Source organism: Bombus vancouverensis, chromosome 9 (assembly GCF_051014615.1).
Source record: "Bombus vancouverensis nearcticus chromosome 9, iyBomVanc1_principal, whole genome shotgun sequence".
Taxonomy (NCBI): domain Eukaryota; kingdom Metazoa; phylum Arthropoda; class Insecta; order Hymenoptera; family Apidae; genus Bombus; species Bombus vancouverensis.
Window position 1 is genome coordinate 16,873,410 of NC_134919.1, and position 26,396 is coordinate 16,899,805.

At 39.4% G+C, this 26,396-nt stretch overlaps 1 protein-coding gene across 5 annotated transcripts in view; it reads right to left on the reverse strand.

Annotated features, from left to right (window-relative positions):
- The window catches only part of Ptp36E (protein tyrosine phosphatase 36E), a 108,334-nt gene that overhangs the window by 17,557 nt on the left and 64,381 nt on the right, over positions 1-26,396 (reverse strand). For all 5 annotated transcript variants that reach the window (XM_033338223.2, XM_033338220.2, XM_033338218.2 and 2 more), the window contains one exon: positions 895-1,019. In XM_033338223.2, coding sequence (XP_033194114.1) covers positions 895-1,019 — 125 coding nt within the window. The remainder of the gene's footprint in view (positions 1-894; positions 1,020-26,396) is intronic.

A 26,396-nucleotide genomic window follows, 5' to 3' on the forward strand; every position in this document is an offset into this window, starting at 1 on the left:
TCTCTGTCCAGATCCTACTCTTTTTCTTGCGCTCGTTAAAATACGAATTCACACGAATAAATATCCGTTTAATTATAACGAAATGCACGGAGATTGAAACGCGTCGCGATAGGTGAAACGATAAACGAGAAAAATTTGATAACGCGTTGAAATTGTACGTGATCGCCAAGTGGAAGAAAGTTTCACGGAGGATTCTATCGCGAACTGATTCGTCTTGTTCGCCAGCCTGTCGACCGGCAAAAGCCATCCACTGTTCTTGGATGTCTGGCCCAGAATTCGTGCACCAAAACGGCAGTCTAATGAGAAACCGATATCGAGCCGAGTTACTCGATTCCACCACCTATTCTCGGGAGACCGCTTTGTCTCCTAGATGTCGTCTGCCGCCCGTGTCTTGGCTGTCTGCCTATCTTAAGGCACTTTGCACCCTCTCTAACGTCTACAGTCTATAGTCTACGTGTATACGTTTGCTCGTTGGAAACGATGGCCTCGCATAATTTCGGCCAAGAAAACGCGTTCCACGTTCGTGTATGGTCCTCTTTGCGATTTCAATATCTCGCTTTAGACTGTAGCGTCAGGTTTAAAAATCGTCGATAGTTCCGTTTAGCCGGGGTTTATCGACGATTGAATTTTCTTTAGTAGATCGCATTACGCGTAAACTTTGTCGGTTGGCTACCCACGTATCTCGAATCTCTCGTAACGAAAAGAAGAAATCGGAGAAAAATCCTCTTAAAAACTGCTTTCGATCGCACGATACATTTGGAACAAGTACGATTCCAGTGTTGCGCGTTCAAGTTATTATTGAGAGCGAGATACGAGGCTGGAAAATATCGAAGCAGCGAGGCAAAGAGGGACGAAGAAATGAAGGGGGTGCAGAAAGGGATTTATCGTCCTCACCTGAAACTCGACGCGGTACAGAACAGGAAACTTTCGACGTAGCTCGCAAAGCTTGGGGAATTGCGAGAGTTCGGTCGGTGCGGACGGCAGGGTGGTGCTCATGCTGCTACCGAGTTCCTCCGTGGCTGCCAACAAAAAAGAAGAGGATTAATGTCGTGGACGTTGGTTCTGCTCCCGCGAGTCGACAGTTTATGCTTGGGAAATTCTTTAACGCTGCAATTTTCTATAACGAGACGGATTTAAATACGCAAACCGAGTGCGTCTATTAGCGACCGTGTATTTTTAAGAATCGCTAAAGGTAAATAGGAAATTCGTTTGAAGCTTACGCCGTGCGACGATAACTTTTTATTGATTTTCCTCGATACACGCTATTATTAAGTCAATATCAACGTTGTATCGTTTTCGATCAAAACGTACTTTTCTAATGTTCAAGAAAAATACTTTGACGCGAGCAAACTACGAAAAAACTTTCATTATGGTACGTTATATTCCATAAAATTTTCCAAGAAATATCCCGTAAAAAGTAAAATCGTGGAACACTGTGAAATACCATAACTCAAACGCGTACGACGTCAGACACACGGATTGGAGATCTCTGCCACTGGATTCACTTGCAACGATAGTTATAAAAAACGATGTCGTAATTCAGCTTGTAACCGTTCAAAGTACGATCCTTTGTTTCGCCGAGTAAACAAGAAGTTTTATGCGACCGTGGAGCCGAGTAACTTAGCTACCAAATAGAATGCCACCTAGTTTTAAGTCGTTTTTATCCCAAGAGATCATCGGTTTGGACGCTGTGGCCGATTGCGCTAAAAGACTGTTTCGAAACTGGGTCGCTTTGTCCCGCGCCTCTGCGCATAAACATCCCCCGCGGAGTAGAAAATCTCACGAGCTTCCTGGAACGTTGTCACGTTCCAATACATAACTAGTCGAAACTGGAACAACAGCAAACATCGTCGATTTTTGAATCGGTTTCGCAACCAATCTCAGCAAAATTTAATAGAACGACGAATTTTATGCCCTCGAGTTCCCCAGAAATCCACCTTTCGTTTATTTATATACGCAATTATCGTTTACTAAATCTTACATCCACGAGTTGCCTGGACAAGCAAACGTGTACATAGCGAAATAAATAAAATACAAACACCGTATTTTCCCATGAAATCTCATCGATAGGATTACAAAGACCAGATTGCGATCGTAAGTTCTCAGCGCTGTGCCACAAAATGGTCAAATTACCATCAAACGCGTGCCTCGTGTTACTTTCGGCGGCGTAAAATAACCACGGCTAGTTTCATCGTCGGAGAACCGTATCTCCGTATTGTTGACCGTGGAAATTCCATCGAATCGTCGAACAGGGAGCCTTTGTTCCCCTAATTACATAACAATAGTTACAAACTTTAACAGCCGTGACACGGGACAAAGTACAGCAGTCTCATTAGCCTTTATCAGCGTTCAATGGCCGCAAGAAAGCCACGATGACACAGCTTCGTTCCTCGTTGCTTCATCTCAACCCCTATTGTCCCCGAGCAACCTCCCCACTATCGTCGAGAGCCGGGAATAAAAAAGCAATCAGGATTTTAGTCCAGTTATACGAGACGCTTCCCGGTACAAATAGAACGACTAATTATCTCGTTCGGCGTTAAAAATAAAAAGAAGACCCTGCGGCATGGAAGTTGCGTTAATGGAGGTAGTACGGTTTCTTGCTGAAGGTTTTCACCGCAGCAGTTAAGACCGCGCGCGGTTTTGCAAATGGAATATTAGATCGGACGACAGGCGAATGAAACAAACGATAGGACTGCGCGTAGGAAGAGTTCTTTTTTCCAGATAATTTACAAGGTGGGAAGAAGTTCTTATGTAATGTTTAATTTTATGACATCAGTCGCGATGTTAGTTCTGATGCCGAATCGCAAAGCTACGGTGCATTAGGTCACGCTTTTCGAATTTTACAGTGCGCGTCAAAATTGAGAAAAAGAACGCGTGGAACGAGCGAATTTTTACCATCGGTGACGTTGAAGAAATAAAATATTATTTTTGTTAAAAAGCGATTTTAACGCACTTTGGCTTTGGTGTCCAAAATTGAGATTTCTCACTGACATCTTTTTGAAATCTAAAGAAAAAAAGGAAATGATAGGCGTGAGCGTGTTTTGTTAGGAAATAGTCGATTTGTTCAGGGTATTTTATAGAGCATTTTGATTCTTTAGTCGTCATTGCTAGTCGAAAATTACACAGAGAAAGAAGTATGTAAAAAGCTTCATACATGAATCGCGATTTTTTAAAGAAGATCTCTTTAAATTCCTCGATTAATTTTCGATTCTTACATCAGATCCTAACCACGTCATTAAACTCGCGTTACATTCGCTTCTCGTGATTGTACCGCACGTGCGAGTCGAGAAACGTCCCGAGTCTATCGAAGAGGCATAAATCAACGAACCTTTACTTTCCAGACTCTATCTCGAGCAAAATTACATCGCTATAAAAGAATAAAACTTGTACGAGATACGTAAAACGAAAGACAGTGACAATGCAAAATAAGATATTCTGGTACAACAGGATGTACAAACATTTATACGATGTGGACATCCCGCTCTGTTTTAAAGGAGAATGGTACACAGAGAAACCAGAGCTTTACGACCGGAACAAAGTACAGAAATATGAAAGAAGGAAATAAATATTGGAGGAAGGAGGGCAACAGATTGTGTAGGATATCCGAAAGGAATATGAGAACGACGAAACACTTACAATTACTAAAGGACTGTGCAGACTTGGAAAAAGTAAATTTATGCGTGGGAAAAGTTGTACGAGATGGAAGAGAGGTTGTACGAGTGGTGCAGATTGGTTGAGGAGCATTCCGAGCGCAAGAAAAGAAAGATGAGCACAGGAGACGAGAAATGTGGGTGCAATAAAGCAGAGAATAAATAGAGCGAACAGGATAATAATAGAACGAATAACATAGAACGAGAAATAAGTATTTTCGTTAGAGTGAGAAATAAACATTAGAAATAGAGTTAGGTGTGGAAGGATGAAGGAAATGGACGAACGATGGTACGTGTAATGTGTAGAAGATTATGTAAGCCAAGTTCGCATTTACCAGGCTTCTTCGAGGTTTTTTCAAACCTTCCATTTAAAGATCGAAGTTAAAATTCGCTTCGTACGTTTCAGTCTTGTTTCAACCAGCTAACAATTTTGAAGACGAGAAGCAAAACGAGTCTCAAATCGCTTCGCTGATGAACATAAATTTTGGAAATTTACCATCCTGAGGCCAACGCGCGATACACGGTCCGATTTAAAGGAACATTTAAAGGAACATTTAAAGGAACATTTAAAGGAACGATTTAACCGATCCAGGCTTCTTCTATCGTTGCATCGCTAATTCTCTCGACTTTCGATTTACTCGGCACTCGTGTCCGCCGACGACCGCTCGTTTATACCGTGGAACATCCCATTCGAAGCCGTAACGTCGACGAATTCGCCTGGACAAACAGTCGCGAGTTCACATTTTTATCCATCGTCGTAACGATCGATACGCGGGATCGCTGTGCGTCCAATTATTCGCACAAATCATTCGTTTCGTTGCTCGTGTCTAGAACGAAGCAGCGTACATCGGTTTTCGCGGTTAGAAAATTGCTACGCGACAAACCGTACAGGAAATACGTCTTCCAACTGTAAGCTTGCGTCGTTAGCTTCGAGAGGGAAATAAAATCACGGTGTTCGACATTGTTTCGGGGATTTCACTTTGACGATTTTCCGATCGAACACGACAATATTGAGAAATTTAACAAACAATTTTGAAATTCTCCTCGAAATTAACATTACAACGAATACGATTACGAACATGGTGAATGAATAAAATTAGAAATTACGATGCTTCAAATTTTTTGCCAACTAATACTGAAATAATTCGACCACGTATCATTCGGTACCCTCCTATCGACAAATGTCTAACGCGTCAAAGTTGCATCAAGCACGTGTCAAGGTATACGATTCGAGGGTGGTTTGGAGCGGTTACCACCGCTTGAAAGTCACCACGGTGTTTCGAAGAGGCGGGTTAAATGACCTGGCTCGCGAACGTTTGCTCTTTGTACCGTGTCATTCACAGGTGCTACCGAAATAATACCAAACCCTGAGCGGTCGTTTCGCTCTCGAATTTCCAACCCGTTTAAAGCGTAGCCCGCCCCTCTGGACGCGTTACGTGGAACGATACGTTGACGTTCTGCTGAAACTGTCGGTGTCGTGAGTGGAATTGAATAAACTGTTTGTAAGCGAACGAGTGCTTGAACGAACTGCAATTGTAACAGGAAATCGAGGGGATAGCCTGCTTCTTGGCGATGATAAATTTCGTATTCGTTTCTCCGATACGCTTTGCACCGAGAAACGCGTCTTCGATCCTCCACGAGGATTTTTTTCGGTGATGTTTCCAAGGAAACAACACAGTTCTCTCGAGATGAAAAGACGAGTCGACGAATGGCGAGAAGCGAAGGAATTTAACGATACCATCGGCAACAGCGAATTACTTTTTCTTCTTCGTTGCGTTTCTCTCTCGACGATGTTACCTAATTGCCTTTTGCCTTTCTCGATTCTCTAGCTGCCTCGATAATCAGCCATTTGCCGTTGGCCGCGTCGCTTCTTTCAGACGCTCGTTAAAATGAACGGACTCATTGCTCGGTGTTCGTGATCGTTCGTTTGAAGCGGAATGGATGGAAATCGTCGGTTGTGCTTTTGCTTCGTTTGGTCCATGTCAATTTGAATTCTCTACTCTCGTGTTTCTTTGTTTTCAGATTATGGTTGGCGAGGTCGGTTCGTTTAAGAGCGTGTCAAAACTTTTTCCTCCTTCAGTTTTCCCCGTATGCTTACTATTTACAAAAAAGCAAGACAAAACGATAACGGAGACACCTTGGGTACATTTATTTATCATCGAACGGAAGAAATGCAACAAACAACAATGTTAATAAAACATCGTCTTCGATACACGAAAAATATTGTGTCAAATATTGTTAGGATATATGGTTTAGAAATGTTTGAATAAAAAATATCGTTTACGGCAAATATAGCGAATAAACACGATTAAGCGCGAATAGAGAGTTTGAAACAGTTGAGAGAATTCAGTATTCTCGCATTTAAGCGAAGAACACACAAAGTTCGTTCCTCTTGGTGTCCACGTGGACGCAATTAACTGACTCGTCCTTCAAGAGTATCAAATACTTGTCCAAAACTAGTGCAAAACTAGTAACAGCATTACCATCCAAACATCCGAAAGTTTCGCCAACTTCCATTAAACAATCGTCAAACTCGTTTATGAAAAGCTTTCGAAATCAGCAAATCCAAGCGAAATTAGGACTGCCTTTCTATGTCGTAAAAACTCGCGGTTAGTTCCCGCGAACGTAATTACAATGGAGGAATTGAACGTCGTGTCCGACACAGGCCATCCATTATCACTATCGGGAAGTTTGCCAAGTAAAGAATCGAAAGAGAAAAAAAAGAGAAAAAGAAAAAAGAGAAAGAAAGGAAGAAAGAAAGCTGTGTTGTCCGGACTTTTTCACTCGTCCGCTTCCATACGTATTTGCAGTATCGTTTCGATATAACTGGCAAAAGTTTCGTATATTCGCAGGTTCGCGGTTCTTCGAAATACGATCGTGATTTTAATAGCAGGTACGTTGCGCTTTGTTCCGACGTTTCGCGAATATACCAGTTCTCTTCTTCGGGGCAGGCCTGAAACTGTTTCAGTTACCGCAAATTGCCCCAAAGAAGCCCTAAATTACCTTGAATTAATCACAAAACGTCGGAACAAAGGGCAACGTGTCGTTAACCCTCTGTCTGCAAACGTTTTTACTGACGTCGTCTGTATGTTGGGTCGTTTAAGCCCATGCGATTTTTTAGGTTTCTAAAAAATCTCCAAAAGTTCCTGGACGCTCTTCCGAATTTACAGAATATTATCCAAGAGTTTCTATCGCTACGTGTTGCTTTAATCGTGCTTAAGCAAAGGAAAATTTAAACAAAAGTATGGGAAAAATAAAAAATTACTTAAAAATGTTAAAAAGCGCGATCGAAACCCAAAGGACCAGAGCTACGCGTATCATCTGATGCACGTACATCGTGAAAGTTGAAAATATAGAATCCACGTATCATTGGATTTTGATGTAGAAATTGTTAATTGATGTGCGTTTGGGGTTGATAATTAATCGATTCACACAGATTCGATTTTCTCCATATATTTCTTCGCCTCGTACAACACGTCAACTCACAGAATACACTTGGCCAATTAACACGTGGTCGACTTCTAAGACAAAAGAGCGTCGCTAGAAATCGTACCAACTTAGCTTGTAGTAACTAGCGATCATACCAAGCTAACTTTTCTCAACAGAAATTTTTCGAATTGTCAGTTGTGTTAGGCTGAGTAATATGTTTGCTCACAATTTATTACAAGTACAATGTACACCTCCATTCGTAAGCATTGGGTTGTCCGGAAAGTGTCTTCACAACAGTGCACCTTCGTACAAACGTGAAAACAAATCTGTGAAACGTCGCGGCATTTATCTCAAAATTCGACAAAATAATATAAAACAAAAAAAAGTTGTGCGTCTATTATTTCCTCATAAAACGAAAGAAACTTTTCGGACAACCTGATATTAGGACATACAGAGAAGCAAAGTAATTTCGATAAATTTGATAATTACGAATTATTCCTAGTGGAGATTCTCGATGACCAAGATAATGAATGCCAGAGTTCCGCAATATTCTTTTTATCGAAACCACGCCAGCGATGGATCTTTTTTTCATTTCATTTTTCTCAGTTTAATCGTTCGTAAGTTTGCTCGTCCTCGATCGTTCTTTCACTTTTTCAATGTCATTTTCGTTCTAAATGTACGAAGGTGAACGGATATATCCTTTGTTCCCACTGATGGCAATTAATGTAATTAGATCAAGTGCCTTTGAGAACCGGAGATGCTACACTCTGCTTCGGCCAGGCTCGAAAGGTCAATTACGTGCGAATACAATATTTTTCGGAGAAATTCTTCGCCATGGTCATCGTGTACATCGTGCTTAGAAACTTTTATCTTTTTTCTGGAGAAAAGCAGAGAGTATTACGCAGTGTGCAGAATCGCATAATAAATGTGTTTTGTAATTATTATATAATATTAATTATTTTACCTTTCAAGGTTAGACTACTACTATATGCCTTTATGCGTAGGAAGTGAATTCACGAACAATCGAAAGTTCAATTTCCTTTGTGAATTTTCGACTTGCATCTTTCACCTTGGTTGATCGATAGTAATTTATAATTAAACTAAAGTATCTTTCTCATTATGGTATTATACTGTTTTCACAAAGCATATAGGAGATAGCCAGCTTTGTCGGACAAACAATCAGACAGAATATCGTTTATCTTTAATCTTTTAACGTCCACCCCTGTTCCTTCACTTTTCCCTCAAAGTAGATTTCATACGAAATTACCACGAGCACTACGCATTTATGAACTAAAATTCCCTGCTATGCTCGCAGTATTAAACCTTTTTACTAACATTGTTCCTTTGAACTCAACGTGGAATATGAAATTTTGTTATATTCTCCTTAACGTTTCATATACATACAGACTTTCGTTTTCTCAAATATACGCAAAGCACAGTTTTTCAAACGAATCAGTTACTCGTTCGATTTGATTCTTCGAAGAGAGCAGAACAGTAGAATTGTAGACAGTAATTGACTCTTCATTGAAAATCTTGTCAATAGCGTGCCGATTTCTAATATCGTAAAATGAGGATGCGTAGCAGATATAAGATTTATGGAAACGATATTACGAAGCGTCGTTTCAGTTTCGTATTTCACAGACGATCGATACGATCATGTGGAATACGGTTGTCAAGAGCGAGTGCTTCATTATATCTCGCAAGATCGCCGACACAGCAACCTTTCATCTTTGTTTGGTGACACGAGTCAGGGGATTTTCATCTTCGATCTTCCACCAAGGTAGAAGCACGTTTCCTTAGGAGAAAGAGGCAATTTTTGTCGTCAAATGGATCGCACAAATTTCTTTTAAGACGTTTCGTTGTCGCGATATAACAAATTGTTAATATACGCGACGTGATTAATCCAGCGTAACTCCATCTATGCGACGAAGTATCGTATAGTTTACTGAATTTTTTCAAAAAACACTTCAATTCCAATATAAATCTATAAAATCTTTCATCTTGTTGTATAAATTTCTTCTTAAAATTTCAAAATTATCATTCAAAATTTCCTTTGCCAATCTCATTAGCTCCTCAAAATCGTCATTTTTCACACGAGTTTTGCACGAGAGTTTGAAAATTCCTGGCTACTGCGATTGTCAGGTTTCGCAGTGTCTTTTGGTATGCGGTCTGGACAATCGCGTTTGCGGCATAGCTCGACAGGTGTGCAATTACCATCGAACACACGGAATATGGATTGCGAACAGGTTGACGCTAAATCTACGGCCCACTTTTGGTAGAACGCCCATAACGAGCTCAGCACGTGTTGTTACGAACGTATTAAACGGATAATCAGCTCGGTTAGTACGTTTCGATGGAATAATACGTATACGAGTACATTAGTTTTAACTTGAACGTAATTAAATTTAGATGTCGAATAAATTCCAGTTTCTCCAATTCTGCGATTCTATAATATATCGTGCAATTGGATGCGCAAACGACGTTGATAATTGGGAAACTAAATATTGTCTTTGCTTCTCTGTATAAAAAGTATTTGCACACTACCGTCATACACGTATCATTTGCATAGTAATTAATTGGGTCCAGGTATTCGCAGCACTTCGTAGTACTTTCGTATAACTATGAAAATTTGATACTACGAAAGTAAAAATTCGTTGAAATTTGAAAAATTAAAAATTCGTCTCTTTAAAACGCAAAACACGAGCCGAAGCAGGAATTTAAAAATTGCACCTCACGAAAATCGTTAGTCTTGTTAAAAAAAAATTGTTGATTGACCAAACTAAACCCTTGAAAATTTCTCCTCTTGCGATCCTCGAAACTCGAAACTCCTAAGATCTATCAGAAACTTTAAACTTCCAAACTTTCGAACCTTCAAAATCCAAGAAAAAGAGAAATCTCAACTCCGAGAAATTATTATTTCCTCGATCTCTTCTCCTCCTTCTTCGGCACACAATTTTTTTTTTCTTTTTGTTTTTTCTTCGGGAGTTGACAGAGCCATTCAAACATCCCCTTTTGGACGCGATATCCTGTACATCATAGCGCTGCCAGGTCCTCTAATTAGGGTTATTAAAACCCTGTCTCCGAGGGGCAGCTTAATTTCCGATTGACTCGATCAGCGTAGATCAAATCGTGTGGCATTGAAAGGGACGCGTGTGCGACTGTCTAATAAATCGAATAGAGAGTAATGTTAATGAAAGCGACTCGTGTTATCATTTGAATGCGAAAACACGAATACCATGCGTTCCATTCGATTCCATCTGATTCGAATGGTATATCGAACGAAGGCTGGCTGACTATAATCTCGACGAATTTCAAATTCAAATAAACCACTCGATGGCGGAATTATACGAATCCGACTCAAAAGCTGACGGAACGTTGATCGAAGGGAATTTAAGTGAGAAATTAACGTTCGTTCGACGAGGGATTTTATGTGATTTTATGTCGAAACAATTCCACGAACTAAAGGACTTTTTCAGCTATTTTATTTGTTTTGTAGTGGGGAAATAGAGTTGTTTGAATGGAAATATAATATGCGGATATTCGTGGTTATAGAAAGATTAAAATTTCCATTCTTTCGAATTATTTAATTTTATTTAATTAATTTAAGGAAAAGAGGATGGTGTTGATTTCTGTAAAAATCTCGAGATTCGTTAACGTTTAAATTTCTCTATTCTGTTATTCTATTATTTGCTCGACTTTACTACGGCTTTCTTATTATTCATTTCTACATTCGTTTCTTCGTTCTTTCCATAGTATATCTCGAAATATTTCTTGGTACACACGTTTGGAATATAGCCAGTAGCCAAATATTCCAACATAAAGAAAAAGCATTCGTAGAAGCTACCACACCGATATCCTTTTCAGTTTTCATCGCGAGTCTTCTTTTCAGCTCGTTCTCGCAACATTTTTAATTACATGTTCCAGAAGAAACATCATGGAAGAAACATTATTAAATAAACTTTAAGAAAGAAAATAACCAAGCAATGAAAAAGATTCGAATCCGAGAATATCTGCAAGAAATAGGACTGTCGTGTCGTGTCGTACTGTCAGAGTGAAAAGACAACCCAAGAAACTTACACCCTGCAAGAATGTTACAAGTCAACAGCATCCAACAGCTAAGAACCAAGCACACAACAACTGCACGTCATGCGCGCTTAATTACGTTGATCTACTCTTTGGAATCTACTCTTCGAACGAATCAAAATGCAGCGTGGTAACATCTGAATTAGAACTGTCGTACACACCGCCTGATCCCTTTTCCACCAGTTCCTGCGAATTAGACGCCATTCTCACAGCCCTTAGATACGCAAAGGAATCAAGTAACGACATGTTCGTTATTCGTACCGCAAGAGTCGATGTAACCGTCATCCTTGGTGATCTGACTCTGTAGAAAGAAAATCCTTTCGTGCGAGAAATGTTGGAAACGTTATCGGAAACGAAGAACAGCGTGCAAATGCCAGAAATATTATTCACTGAAACAACACGCAGCTCCAAACGCACGGAAACTGGGAACACGATTGCGACAAACAGCCTTCCGTCTATTAGAGTCAACGTCACCAACTGATTTACCACAAGAACGTCAAAGTTCTTCTTTTTTTTTTATTATTATTTAATTTGTACTTTACAATTCGATAAATTTTTCTAGCTTTAGAGAACGTGGAAGTGGCGATCAAAATGTGAACTCATTTGCAACGCCTAAAATTCCAAAACGAAAGACAACAGCATAACCTTCCAAGTAATCCCACGACGATTTTAAATAAGTAGGAAGAGATAAAACGGCTCTTACAGTTTCTAAAGAGATTAAAAATCATCCTTCGATGAAAATTCTCCCTTCGTCACCGTAGACCGAAGTTTAATTATATTCGACAGAGTAATTCCACTCGTCGTCTTACAATTTTCTTGCGCAAAGCAGTCACGCTGGGTAAACTAATATCCTGTGCTGGCTCTTACAAGGGCAACTTTGATACCCGGCTTTATTTCGCGCCTACGCACACGCGTGCGTGTGCGATGAAATTGACGCGTGATTTATGAGAGGGTTTGCAAGGTTCCGTTTCGGCTAGAAAATATTTCGAATAAAAATCTCTGGAAAGCGAAGTTTATACGATAAAGCTAGGCAGAAGCGAACCTGCATTTTTCCATGTTCGAATCTTTTCAATGTTACGTTCTTTGCAAACATTGATAAATAATCGGTAAACTGCTATGATTTTTATACGATTTTGCATTTTTACGAACACAACTAAATAAATAGAAATTGTAGAGAGATTTTTTTTTTTTACAAAATGGGAGTGTTTGTACAAATGCGAATTTTTATAGAAATTTATATTTTTATGAACGCGACTAATCTATCTCGGACATTTTATTCGGTTTTCCATGTTACGCGCATTACTGACATTTCTATATCATTGAATTTCGCACATACGCATGAAAATCTACAATTCAACTATATAGCATATTTTTATTACATTGTGCGATTAATTGTAATATTAAGAATATAATTAATCCAGTCATTGATAATAATCCTGGCTGCAGCGGTCGTGAATATAGTGATCGCCATGGCGATCAACACGTGACATTCTTATACGAAAATATCGGTGATACGAAGATCCGAGTTCGCGTGTATTTTCGAGGTTTGCGTCAACGAAGAAGAAACCACGGGGTAAAGAAAGGAAATCGATCGACGCTACTAGAGGACACGAAAGTATAATTGGATTAAACGTTCCTCTCAACGAAAAGATTGAAATACAGAAAGTAATATTTGTATAAACCGAGTTACAATATGAAAGAAAGCCGGTGAAAATGAACTTGCTCACTTACGTGTTATTAATCGAGAGAAACGATCAAAATACGAATTCCAGTGGAATAAAAATTCTATAAAAGCTACAGAAGTAATTAAACAACGTAAATAACATCCACTAATTTAGCTAATTTAATCAAATGCTTTCTCTGTTCTGGGAACGACATAATCTCACTGAAAATTTCTTTTTTTTTTTCGAGAGTAAATATGGAAAAGTAAAAAAGTAAGTAAATTCGAAAAAAATTTCAGTTTTTTTTAAACCGCACAAACAGTTCGAAACCAGGAAAAGAAAATCCAAATTTGATATTTTAACCTGCGAAGTTAAGATTATTTTAAATATCTTCTTTTATTTTCCATTTTTACTCTACTTCTATATTCGCCGATTGTCCTTTTAATACTTGAACAAGTACCAAGTTATTTCTACCGAGTTCAATTAAACAGCCAGTTCAGCTACTTAAAAGAAGTACCAAATTCGAAACGAGTCACGTTTCTCGACCATTTCCTTCGAAACATCTCTAGGGATAAATGGGCATCGTTCCTAGGGGAAAAATTCGGCTGGTCTGGAAGACCGAGGATCGGTCTACGTGCTAGTGACTTTAGCGACCGTCGGTGAAATTGATCGGATCGTGCATTCTCTAATTTTGGACTTGGATCGCGGATCCAGAGTAATATAGAATAAACATCGACCAAGTAACCCAAAGTAAACGCTGCATCTCAACTTACTCGACTTACGTGCGCTCGTTTCGTTCCATTTCGTTTCGTTCCATTTCGTTTCGTACGCGTAAGTTATCACACGTGCACGTGACGAAACTAACACCGGACAAGTATACGGAACTTGTGCGATTTATTCATACTTACGATATTCGTCGTAAAATGTATACAAAGATGTCTTAAAAAAGAAATTCTTATACGAGATTTTGAATGAAATTCTAATCTTGACGAACATTCACAGTTTCGTTGTTACGAGAAAACCATGACAAATTGAGAACATCTGTGCGGATCGCGCTATTCCACGTAGAAAAATAGCGAAGTTTTGTCTTGTGTTCATAAATCAATGCGAAAAATTTTGTTCCCTAAAATATTCGGCATTAAACGAACAAAAAGCCTTCGCGTTTCGTTACACCCGTTTCGATTCTAAAATTCCCTACGATTCTCCATAGAATCTATTACCAAGCCAGGAAGAAAAATGGAATTTCCATTTTCTACCCTAGTAATCCCCGATTCTAAGAACAGTCGCGACAGAGTCGCTTGAATCTCCAATCGTCACGAGGAGATTTAACGACGCTTTAAATCACTCACCTCGTCCACGAAATACATACATATTAGGTTGGCAACTAAGTGATCGCGGATTTTGTCAACACCATCTAATGACAAAATCTGCAATCACTTAGTTGCCAACCCAATAGATAAATCGGAAATTGGCTTCGAAATTTGGATATAGACGACAAAAATGTTTCCTCAACTATTATCGTACTAGTTATATATGATAAATTTGCGTGTTCCTCGATAAGTTCATATGCACGGAATTTTACCGCATATCTACATTATATGAAACGTAAAGAAAGAAGAATCCGTAAGAAATATATCGCGAGAACGTTTTATTTTTGGTTGACGAGTATTTTTCCATCGGTTGCAATGATAACGCGTTATTGATCGAATTAGACACATCGACCGGTAGATTTGCTGTCGCTAACAGCCTAATCGCCACGGTATCGTCTTGTATCCGATATAAAATTGAAACTAACTATCGCGTTCTTTTCTGACACTTGAAAAATATGATGCTTATGTCTCTCCCATCTGTTGCGTCGAAGCAGAAACGTTACATTGATCTGTTACTTTATCATCGAAACGTACTATCGTTATAAGAACCGGAGAATAAGAGTCGAGCACGTTTGCCTACAAACTTGGGAAATTCTCTGGCCGCAGTTATTTCACGTCGTTTCAAATCTTCCTGCGAATTGAATTAAAAATTTTCATTGCGCTCGTTTTTAAGTAATCCAAGAGGAACCTTAATTACTCGTAACGCAATTTTTATATTCCAACTTCAACGTTGTTTTAACCGGCGGGAAGACTTCAAATACTTTAAGAAAAACTCGGACGCAAAATTGAAAGAAAAATTCATTCGTATCAATTTCTTTCTCAAAGCGTTGTTCGAGAGAAAGCCGCGGTCTCGTTGAAAATAAGGAACAAAAAAAAAAGAAAAAAGAAAGAAAAATAACACAGCTGGGTCAGAGTACGAGAACAGCCAGATAAATTCGCTTTGTAAGGATTGGCCATCTTCCGGCGCTTTGTACGAACAAACAACGAATTACACGTTGCAAGAGGGTGAAAGAAAAGAAGGAAACAGCGAAACAGCGTTGTTGAACCAAAGGCCGCGTGCCTTTCCGCGCGATAGTTTCACCCTCGCTTACAGAAACTCGCCCCCTTATTCCCCTAGCTCGTTTACCGTGGCGTGTTTCCTCCGAAAGAACTCGAAATCTCTCGAGTCGTACACCGAGATTCGAATCGACGCACCTTGCTTCGATACGGCCATTTTCACGATTTAAGTTTACTCGATGGGGGAGACAATGCCGCGAATTCGACGGCGAACGTTCCATCGAACGGCGGAGAACGGGAAATACGGCTTTTAGGATGTTTTATTTCGTCGTTTGAGCGAAAGAATCTTTGATAGTGTTTGTGTGGAATATAGAGAGATTCGTGTGGAATGTAGAAAGATTCGTGTGGCTTCAACTCGGAAGCCACGTTTAAATTTAATAGCAGTTCTTGGTTTTCTAATCTTTCAAGATAGGAGGGTGAATGGATTCAAAGTAGATTCGAATAAAAATTGTGCATAGATATTTATATCTTTCCTTTTTCTTTTTTTGTTGAGGATAATTAGCTGTTTCCATACAGAAGAATTTTAAATCGTAGAGCTTTTTCGATTCCATTTAGTCGATTGATAATTTAGTAGCTGATTCCGTCGAAGAATATTACGTCGTTTAAACGAAGGAATTTTCCCAAGTTTTATAGTTGTTGAGAATTTTGGATCTTAACCCCTTAACTTACGATTTACGTTCGAGAATATTTACGTCTGATCATCGTACTACGGGCTATGCCCATAGTTGTAGGTTAAGGGGTTAATAGCCGAAATAATAGTATAGGAACACTAAGTTTACACTTAGAATTTATATTAGAGTAGTTATATATTTATTTGATGAACGATTTCAAAGATATTCATCGATACGCACTTGCACGCGTCTCAGCTTCTTCCATACCAGACTCTTAACCGACTGAACAGTTTATATTCCTTTGTTTTCGAGACGCCGCGCACACACATACTTCCACACGCTGATATTCGCACACAAGTATCGCTACTACGCAGCTAATCTAGTCTAGCACATAAAATTATACGTATCTCAATAACGGTATTGATTTTGATAGGATAGTTTTATTTTTATCTCGTAAAATTATGAGATTCAAGTTGTTAACTCCTAACGCTGTAGAATTTTATCTAACACATCAGGAATGATGTATCGCTTTGATCATTTCTAATACATCGATCGACAAAATGACGTTTGCACGGTCAGAATCATCGTGTCTAAAATCACGAGTTACATGGTGGTCCATTTAAAGGGTAAACAGACTGACGACACCTCTCATCTCGCAGCTTTGTCAAGAGAAATCCGAAAAGGTATCCGAAGCACGTATCTCGTTCGAGAAATTGGCCAGAATTCTCGATGTTCGTACAAAGACCAAGATGCGTCATAGACAAGCTATGTCATTAACATGCAAATGAGTTTGAGTTGCGAATCAGCCAACCAAATCGTTAAGGAATTCATATGCAAAAATCAAGCAACTAATGTAAGCGCGTACATAAATAGTTATAGACGTAGAAATATATATTTACAAATACCGATATTATGAGTTTGACAAGAGATCAACGCAATTGAGCGAAGTAAATTTTCGAAAAAATTGGTTTCGAATAAAAAGTGACTACTTATGCTATCTCCTTGCCTCTCTATAATAAATACATCTACAAATTTAAATTTCAGAATTAAGTCATCTGTTTCTTCTGAGATATTCAATATTAATTTTGAATCTGTATTATTTATATACAGGGTGGTTGGTAACTGGTGGTACAAGCGGAAAGGGGGTGATTCTACGCGAAAAAAGAAGTCGAAAATATAGAATAACAATTTTTCGTTCGAGGCTTCGTTTTCGAGAAAATCGACATTGAATTTGCGCTCGGTACGCGCGCACTTTATCGCGACTCGTTATAACGGATCTCACTGCAACATTTTCAGCAATTTTTGTAATAATAAACTTTACGATTACTTCGTATTATTTCATTATGTATTCCTAATTTTCCGTTACGGCAAAAACAAACTTAAACCGCGATAATATCCATCGAGACAACGATCTACAGTGAGATCCGTTATAACGAGACGCGATAAAATGCACGCGTACCGAGCGAAAATTTAAAGTCGATTTTCTCGAAAACAAAGCCTCGAACGAAAAATTGTTATTCTATATTTTCGACTTCTTTTTTCGCGTAGAATCACCCCCTTTCCGCTTGTACCAACCACTTTGTATATAATTCTCTTCGAACTCTCAAAACGCTTTGTTTTCGTCTTTGAATCGTCTCTCGTCTTTGGTTCGGAAAATTCAAATCTATCGTATTCGAATCCACTTCGTTTCTCATGAAACACACGAATAATTTTCTAATTTCAGAGAGAAACACGCAAGCGAATCGCCGACACATTGGACCGCGTTAAAGCGTGATTTTCTCGACAACCACACAGGACGCTAAATCGATTTCAAATAAATACCGCGTGTCTTGTTCTCTCGTTCGAATCGAATCGAATCGAATCGAATGCACGTGAAACGGTTTCACGCCGAATAAAAGCACGACGATCAAATATCGTTCAAATATCTTTTCATTTTCAACTTAGGAATTAAGAATCGTAAAACTCGACGATTAGACGGGAAAATGTAGAAACTCAAACGCTCAGACATCGAACGAATAGAGAAACGTACGGACCAGAGATCAAACAAAAAGATAAACGGAGAAACCAAAAGTCCGAAGATCAAACGGAGGAACCAAATGTTCGGAGAAATCAAAGGGAAAGAGAAACGAAGGTAAAACGAGAAAGAAGACGGATTATGAAACGAAGAAACGTAGTGGCGTTTGTGTAAATATCGCCTGATATGGCGGATGGAAATCCCACGGAGGCCTGTCAATCCGACGATCATCCCGCGGGGAACGATAAATATCAAGTGGCTAAAAAGCGACCGATTTATCAATTCTATAGCTGCTTTTACGTCTGTTCAAGTAACAGGAACGAGGCGCGGCAATTTTACGCGTTATAAATTTTCACGTACGCGAGGACCCTCGCGATTTAATCAAAGAGAAAAAGGAAATACGAGAAAGCAGACCCACCACTTTTACATACACGTCCTTCTTTTCCTCTCTTTTCACATTTTTTATCTATATATTCTTCTTCGCTTATCTCTTTTCACGTGACACTTGTTAGAGCAGCGAACCAGTCGAAAACAGTCCAACGTACCGTTGATACAAGTCAGTTTTTTAGTTCTCGACGAAACGCAAGTTTTTCATTTCAAACAGCTTCTCGAATATTTTTCTTTTTTAATTACTCGAATTAGATCCACTGTCCTTCTCTTCTCCTCTCCTTTCTTCTTTCTTTTCTATCCTTCTTTTGAAAAAAAGAAAATTATGTTTCCCATTTTTCCCAACTACAAACGAAGTTCATTTCTGGTCCTTGAGACATCACGAAGCTAAAATTCACAAAAATTTGACCAAACTCGATTTTCTACAAACGATAACGTTTGAAAATAAAAGTTCAAATCTAATGCGTTCGAAGCATGATGTTGTCATCCTCGATGAACCACTAGGTGTTAGATCGAAATGACCGTGTTTAAACAATCCTGTTGACAAGCCAGCCGGCACCGATATAGCGAGCATGAGTATTCATAGGTTGTTTGATAACGGTTGATTGGCGTCAACTTGGTGCTGATTACAGTTAGGATAGGGTTACCGAGCTCGTTAAGGTGGCTTTCGCAAACGATATCATGGCACGCGTGCCATGCTTCGCACAGAGGTGAAATAGCTTCTTTGATATTTTACTTGCTTAATTCGATAAATAATATTTGGTTTGTGCATGCGATTTTCTCCTAAATGTTCTTCTGTCCTCGATTAATTAGCTATATCGAGAAAGTTTGTATCGAAAGAAAGTAGCCACCTAAATATTTCTTATTCAGTTCGTAAAATACAATTGTTCGATGTACATTTCACTCTATAGTTAACCACTTAACCTACGATTTACGTTCGAGAACTTACGTTTGGTCCGATCATCTACTACGGGCTATGTCCGTAGTTGTAGGTTAAGGGCTTAAACGATTGACCTATCGCTGTAAAATGGAAGAAATATTTGTCCAGTCGAATAGTTAAATTTTACGAATAATATCATTTTATGTAAAATATATCAAGCACTTGACACGATGGAATATCTTTCTAAGTGGCACATTTGAATCGCTGAAGATTGTGTAGTTTACTTTCTTCTTTTCACTGCTTTTTAGTTTTGTACAAATCCGCAAATACAACTCTGTACATAGCGTAAATACAATCTAAAGACGTCTCGAGGACTAGACGCGACAGGATAAATTCGCGTGTTACTCGAGTGTAGTACAACCGATCAGCCAACCAGCAAATATTGGTGCATCGGTGTTTATCGAACGTTGTTACATCTGTCACGTAGAGATCGCAATTTCGAACCCTTCTTCGTTTAAGAGGCAATTCCATCAGCGTATCTACCATTACCATTTGCATCTTAATAATTTAATGTTAAGCTGAATAAATAATAACCACAACAGTTTGCTATGGAAACTATTCTATATCTTCTTTGCGTTACTTTACGATATCGCGACATATTTTAGAATATTTCTCGTTCAATTTTCAAATGCACAGATCCCATAGTTCCCTCCTTTCTTCGAACGTATAATAAATTTGCAAAGAAAATTTGCCCGGGTATTCCATTTCACTAAACAAATCAGACTCGGTTGTAATTTCCAGAAGTGAGATTCGAATCATATGGTAGTATCGTGGACAAATTTTTTTTTATTTTATTTGGAAGAATTTTGCAATCAATTCTCATTGAGAATTGTAAGTAAATTATTCTGGCGTGATACTATAACGCGAATAATAAGTGTTTATCGTATGTTTGATTCTAGTTGAATCTAACGTTTAAATCTACGCAATGCGATCAAAAGAAGACACTCGTTGTTATTATTATTATTATTATTATTATTATTGTTTAGTTCGTGCCTTTCGCCTTTGGACGAACTTTCGGTTTTACATCTCTTACATCTAATTCTCTTCTTATATGTCTACCTCCCCTCTTTTCCACTCTATCCTATTGCACTACCTTGCTTATTTTACCTCTAAAAACTAAGCATTAGGAACTATAAATTATCAACTAATGACTAAAAACTATTGCAACTAGAAGACACTTGTTAATAAATATATTGTTGACCTAAACACCGAGTGATTATTTAACGCACTACACCCAATATCACCTTTTAACCGTCGTTTCCTATTTAATCAACATCTGTCTATTTAATCCACTTTAAATAAATAATAATAAAATCCTACGATATAGCCTGGCAATGCAGCTTCTTCTCCAACCCTTCAGAGAGTTGATTCGTGAAAAAAATCTAACGTAAAAATTCCAATGTAGAAAAAGCAAAATTTACTGGAAATTACGAGCTGTGGTAAAATATGTTCCTTAGTAACGGCGGTACCAAAGTACGCGTCACTTCGTAACCATGATTGCCAACATTATCTCAAAATGAGGTACATTTAGGATGCGCACCGTGTGACTCCACCAAGCTTGGGAGTACAATCGTGTCCGGTCTGGCGACGACTATTTCCGTCTCGCCAACAACTTTCGTCGTCATTACCGGCTGCTTTTGCATTATCCATGCGGCAGCAGCTTTAAAACCATTTCCTGAATATCGCGCTCGCGATCTAGATGAAAAACCGACTGGCGGGGCCAGAGAGACATTTACATTTTCGATAAACGCCAGCCGAATACTCTTTCAGATATTCCCCAGGCAATGGAGTGTAATAGGGTGACCCGTCTGTCGCGCAATTAAGTTAAAGACAGTGTCGACAAACGTATCGCGGATCACGCGTTTTTACATTCATTTTACGTGTTAGACACCCATAGACCCGAGGTGGTACAGTGTTGTCCGTGATGATCGAAGATGCTGGGCTGCAGTAGATGTCGCCGCTGAGGTACTGCTATTTTTCTTCTAATTTAAATGCGGGGAAGAAAAATAGGAGACTACGGGCGTCGGGATTGGAACCCGGGTCCCGAACGTTCGTAACCTAAGGCGCTAACCACTGCGCTTTTTTTTTTCTTTTAATAACGTTTATTTAAACCAAGATACAATTTTAAGTACATTTGGATATTCACAATAAACTATGAATTTTGGTAATGATGTGTTAGGCAAAGGTACCGATACGCGACGGATACGACGTAGCCGTACTATATTATGTGTCGGCGCTTTACATTTTTTTGTGTTTAATACAATCTTTGGGTTTAGGCCGCTGGGGAGCGGAGCTTTTATGTGATTTTGTTTTTATTTGATTTTTTCTGTCCTGAAAACTTGGTCGTGAAACAGGACGCTTCGGTAGTCTACTTTTTGGGTGCTGTGTAACTTTGGGGAGGGGCGGGATAAGGGGGAGGGGGATGTTAAATAGGATTATTTACAATATTTACAATGTTTACACCTGTGTTATATGCAGGCAGAATTGAGTTCTGTCGGTTTAATGGTTTTCTCTCTTATTTTATTATGGATTCGGTATCCACCAATATTGCTAACCACTGCGCTATCGTCGTCCGGTTGAACTTAGTGTCGAGTGGCGATATTTGTTGTCGAGTGCCGCCACAGACCTTTGTACCCTGATCATATCGTATTGTTCGTTTGGTGCAACGATCACGTAATTGAAAAATCATGATTCTAGGGAAAACGAGTTGCGAATGTTTGGAATCGTTGTAATTCTACAAAAACACCGCGTTGAAATACCAAATTGGTATAATAATTTGAAAATGTTCAATGCAACGTACGATGTGAAAGTCGCACATGTATTTCCGTGAGTCAGTGTACACGCATGTACCAAACACGATGTTAACCGTGCAACTGCATTGTATTTGAATTAATTAGCGAACACTCTGTATATAACGAGACGCTCTTCGTTTAGAAAATTCCAGCCACTTGATCCAGGAGGAGATCGCTGGCTTCGTACGAATGCAAATTTCTCTGGAAAGCATAATTCCATTGAGATGCCGCGTTCCATTGGGTCGAGCTGAGGAGGATCAACCGCGAGACGGAGCGGCAGATCGATCCTGCATTTGTTCTTAGCAGAGTTTTCTCATGGAGCTTTTAATAGAGAAAATTGGAAATAACAGGCCGGTCGAAAGGATCGAGAAATCCGAAATTTGACTACGTTGTTTGAAAATCAAAACGCGATTATGAGAATTCCCGTTACCGTTGTATTCTTGTCCCAATATTTTCCAACAAATCGATAGATTTGAAAGACAACGGTAAAAAGCAAAAGAGCGCGATCGTATCAGAACTGTATTTCTTAGAAAAATAGTTCCAATTTTTCGAACTATACACAGAGAAAAGGAGAATCGAAACCGCCTAACAACAGATCACAAAAGACCAAAGACACGCTAGTGGCCGAACGCTTTTCGAACGATGAAAATTCGAAAAAAACCACAAATCCCGGCCGAACAAGGTCCTTTGTTCGTGGCCACGGGCTAACGAAACCAGCGTTTCGCCTTTTTAATGCTCGAGGGTCGAGAGAAAGCTCGCGGAGAAAGAAAAGAGAAAAGGTAGGTGGAGAGGAGGACGAAATTCGATCGAGCTTCGAGTTCTTCGACGAAAGTAGATGAAAAGAAACGACGGCGGATGATAAAAAGAGAAAAGAAGGGATCGATACGAAAGGAACGATTCTCCGATCCGATACCCTTCTAACAACGATTTCTGCTCCATATCTAACGTACAGGCTATTTCGAAACTACAGGTCCGTTGGGAATATAACCGACGTTTATGAGAAGAACGAAAAGAAATTACCAAGGAATTTATTTCCCTTTTGGCATTTTCCGATTGCTAGGCACCGTTCCCTTTGGTTTGTATTAGGTCGACCGAAAAGTTTCTTTCGTTTTATAAGAAAATAACGGATGTACAACATTTCCGTTTTATATTATTTTACCGAATTACAGAATGATCCATTCTGTTCTATCAAAATAAAGATCACAACTTTCGACAGATTAGGTTTCACGTTTCATGTATAAAGACGCATCGTTGTAAAAGACCTAATACTTGTTCGCTTTCGTCGTACTTCGAACATGTTCGTTACCATTAAAATTGGGTATCGACGATAAAAAGAAAAATTAGGAAATTTCCCAGCGAACGCAGAGAGATCCAGAGACAACTGCAGCAAATAACCATTCTCTGTCTCCGAGCTGGAATAAATTTCGATCGGGCCTCGGTCCATTCTAAACTCTGAATTTCATGAAACTTCCAGCCCTTTTTCTCCGCCGCGACATTCACGGATCGCTTGTGTTACTGGCATTCTGGTCGCGTTCGACTCGCCTCCAATCTGTCGCCGACATCACAGAAGGAAGTTTCGCGTGACGGAAAGGGGATTCGATCGAAAGCCACCGACACCGTTCAGCCTCCGGTAGCTCGACTTCTTCCTTCTGATCTCCGATCTTCTTCGTTCTACAGGCCTCTAGCGTGTTCTCCTCGTTTCTCATCTTGCCTCCCTCTTTTGTCGTTCCATCGTCTTCCTCTCCCTTACGTCGTCAATTTTTCTTCGTTCACGAGCGAAGTAGCGCACAGCCTCCACCAAGTCGTCGATCTCTCTTTTCCCCCGTCTTTTCGTCTCCTCGGCGACGTTCCGAGCTAAAAAAGACGAATTCCATCCGGCTGGCGTCGTTTCCCTTAACCCGATTCCTGTCTCCGAGACGATAGATACGGATATACCGTTGTCTTGTACGGTATAGTGCTCGATACGAGCAGGCTGTTTCATCTTGATCAAAGATAAATGTCGAACCGAGAGGACCATTTGAATTTGTGAAAAGACGGAAGACGGTGCATCGTGTTCTTGGCAACGTTCTCGAATCGCGGGTTTCTCGGTTTACGTTCGAAGCGAGCGAAAGGATTTCTGTTTGATGCGGTTGTTCGAGGATAATTGCAACAAGATATTGATAGGGATAAAAGTGTGATCCTTCGGAGGAGATACGGGATGTTCGCAGAATTTGAGTGTTCGAGGAGGCGTTCGAAAGTTTTGATAGAAATAGAGTATTTTGGGGAAATTTTGGAACGTCGATGGAAATAAGACGAGGCTTTCGAACGATTCGACGGCTCGGAAAATGTATAAAAATATGGAGAGGGTAATAGCGAATTTGTTGGAAAGAATAAGAATCTTTTGTATAATTTAACGAACGAAGGAAACGGTTAGTAATGTCGATAGAAAAAGATTTGGGAAAGCAAATATTAATTTGCTTGTTAATATCGGAGACGTTTCATTTTTGAAAGAAACGAAGGGGTTCTCGTATGGTCCGGTGGTATAAGAAAATTAGAAAATACCGAGAGCAGCGAGATTACACTTTTTAAAGGGATAAAAAGATTTTCATATGCGAGCAACGGGACTCGAAGATATTAAAAGGGATAAAATTGCATTTTTTTAATAAAAGCTACAGATTCTTATATAATCTGAACACGCGAGAAGTTTCAGATTGAAGTAAGATTGGCAAGAACGAGCTTGAATCTTTAAAAAGAACAAGCTTTTATCCAGCAAGTTTTACCTAACTCGACGAATCAAAATATTCCTCGAACGTGTGACTTAAAAACCGAACGATGTTTCAAAACACGAAATAATAATTATTTCCCAATGAATTCGATATTTTCACAAGCGTAGCTCAGAAAATGGGACGTAAAACAGAACGTGCAACCTGACAACTTACCGCGAACCTCGTTAAAACTAGTAAACTAAGCCGTATGCCAAACGAAACCTCTAAACCCCAAAAGCAAAAACGACTTTTTGGAGTAAATCCCATGACGACCGACGAATCGCGAGATCCCATAAGTTTCCCGATAGTGACAAAAAAAAAAAAGAAAAAAAGAAAAATACAGAAGCGGTAGACCACTCCTTTCGACCCTCGAAATTACTTTCTGGTCCTGAGAGCAAAACGCGATCACGTAGCCTTTAGTCGTTCGATCGATCGATACCGAGAAACTTGGAAAAGTGTCGATTCGACGATTCTCTGCTTCTTTTCCTGTACACGCGGGAACAACTCTTCGCGGTTCAACCCTTCGAAGTCGTTCTCTTCTCTTTCTCTAAGGTGCGAGGATGCTTGTTAAGTGGTCGATGTTAAGTGGGCGTTTAAACGGTGCTTTCGTATATACACGACAGAGAGTCTTCGCGACAATTAACACTTTGACTGCCACGCCGAAATCACGCGTTTCGCCCAAGACGCCACGGGAGTATTGTTGGAAAAATAATAATAAATTTGTAGCGGCACTCGACAGCGAACTTTCCAACGGTTTCTGTCCCGTGGCTCGCTACACAAAGACCCTATCCTTCGGACAAGATGATTGCCGATCGATGTCGATACATTCTTCCAGAATACTTTCAGCTAACCTAAGGACCCGCTATAAATCTTAGAATTTATTTAGCTAAGGTTCTCCGAAGGAACAAATAATACAAATAATCTTTGTCTTAACAGTCCCTATACCTACCACAAACTACGAGAAGATACTGGAAATCTGCTTTCCTCGCGTACGACGTTTCCTGCTAGCAACTTTCTCTCAAGGGTGGTTAACATCCTTTTCCAACCAACGACTCAAAATTTAGCCAATTAACAGCGACGTCCATTTCCCTCACTTTCCGAACCAACGCTTTCCTCAACGAATCCGATCATCTCGTATCCTTAGACACACCCCATCATAGTTTTTCCTGTAGATCGTTGTCTCGAAGGATATTATCGCAGTTTAAGTTTGTTTTTGCCGTAACGGAAAATTAGGAATACATAATGAAATAATACGAAGTAATCGTAAAGTTTATTATTACAAAAATTGCTGAAAATGTTGCAGTGAGATCCGTTATAACGAGACGCGATAAAGTGCGCGCGTACCGAGCGCAAATTCAAAGTCGATTTTCTCGAAAACGAAGCCTCGAACGAAAAATTGTTATTCTATATTTTCGACTTCTTTTTTCGCGTAGAATCGCCCCCTTTCCGCTTGTACCACCAGTTACCAACCACCCTGTATAATAGTAAGGTATGTTCACACTTCTAACTTCGATTATATGATTACGAAGCGGCATTTACGATTATTTTCTAAGCTGTGTTTGGAATAATATTCGTAGATTACCCCTGAAAGATATGGATGCAAACACAGTGCACCGTTAGATGCAAGATTTATTCCCATTTTCTTCTTTTTTTTTTTAT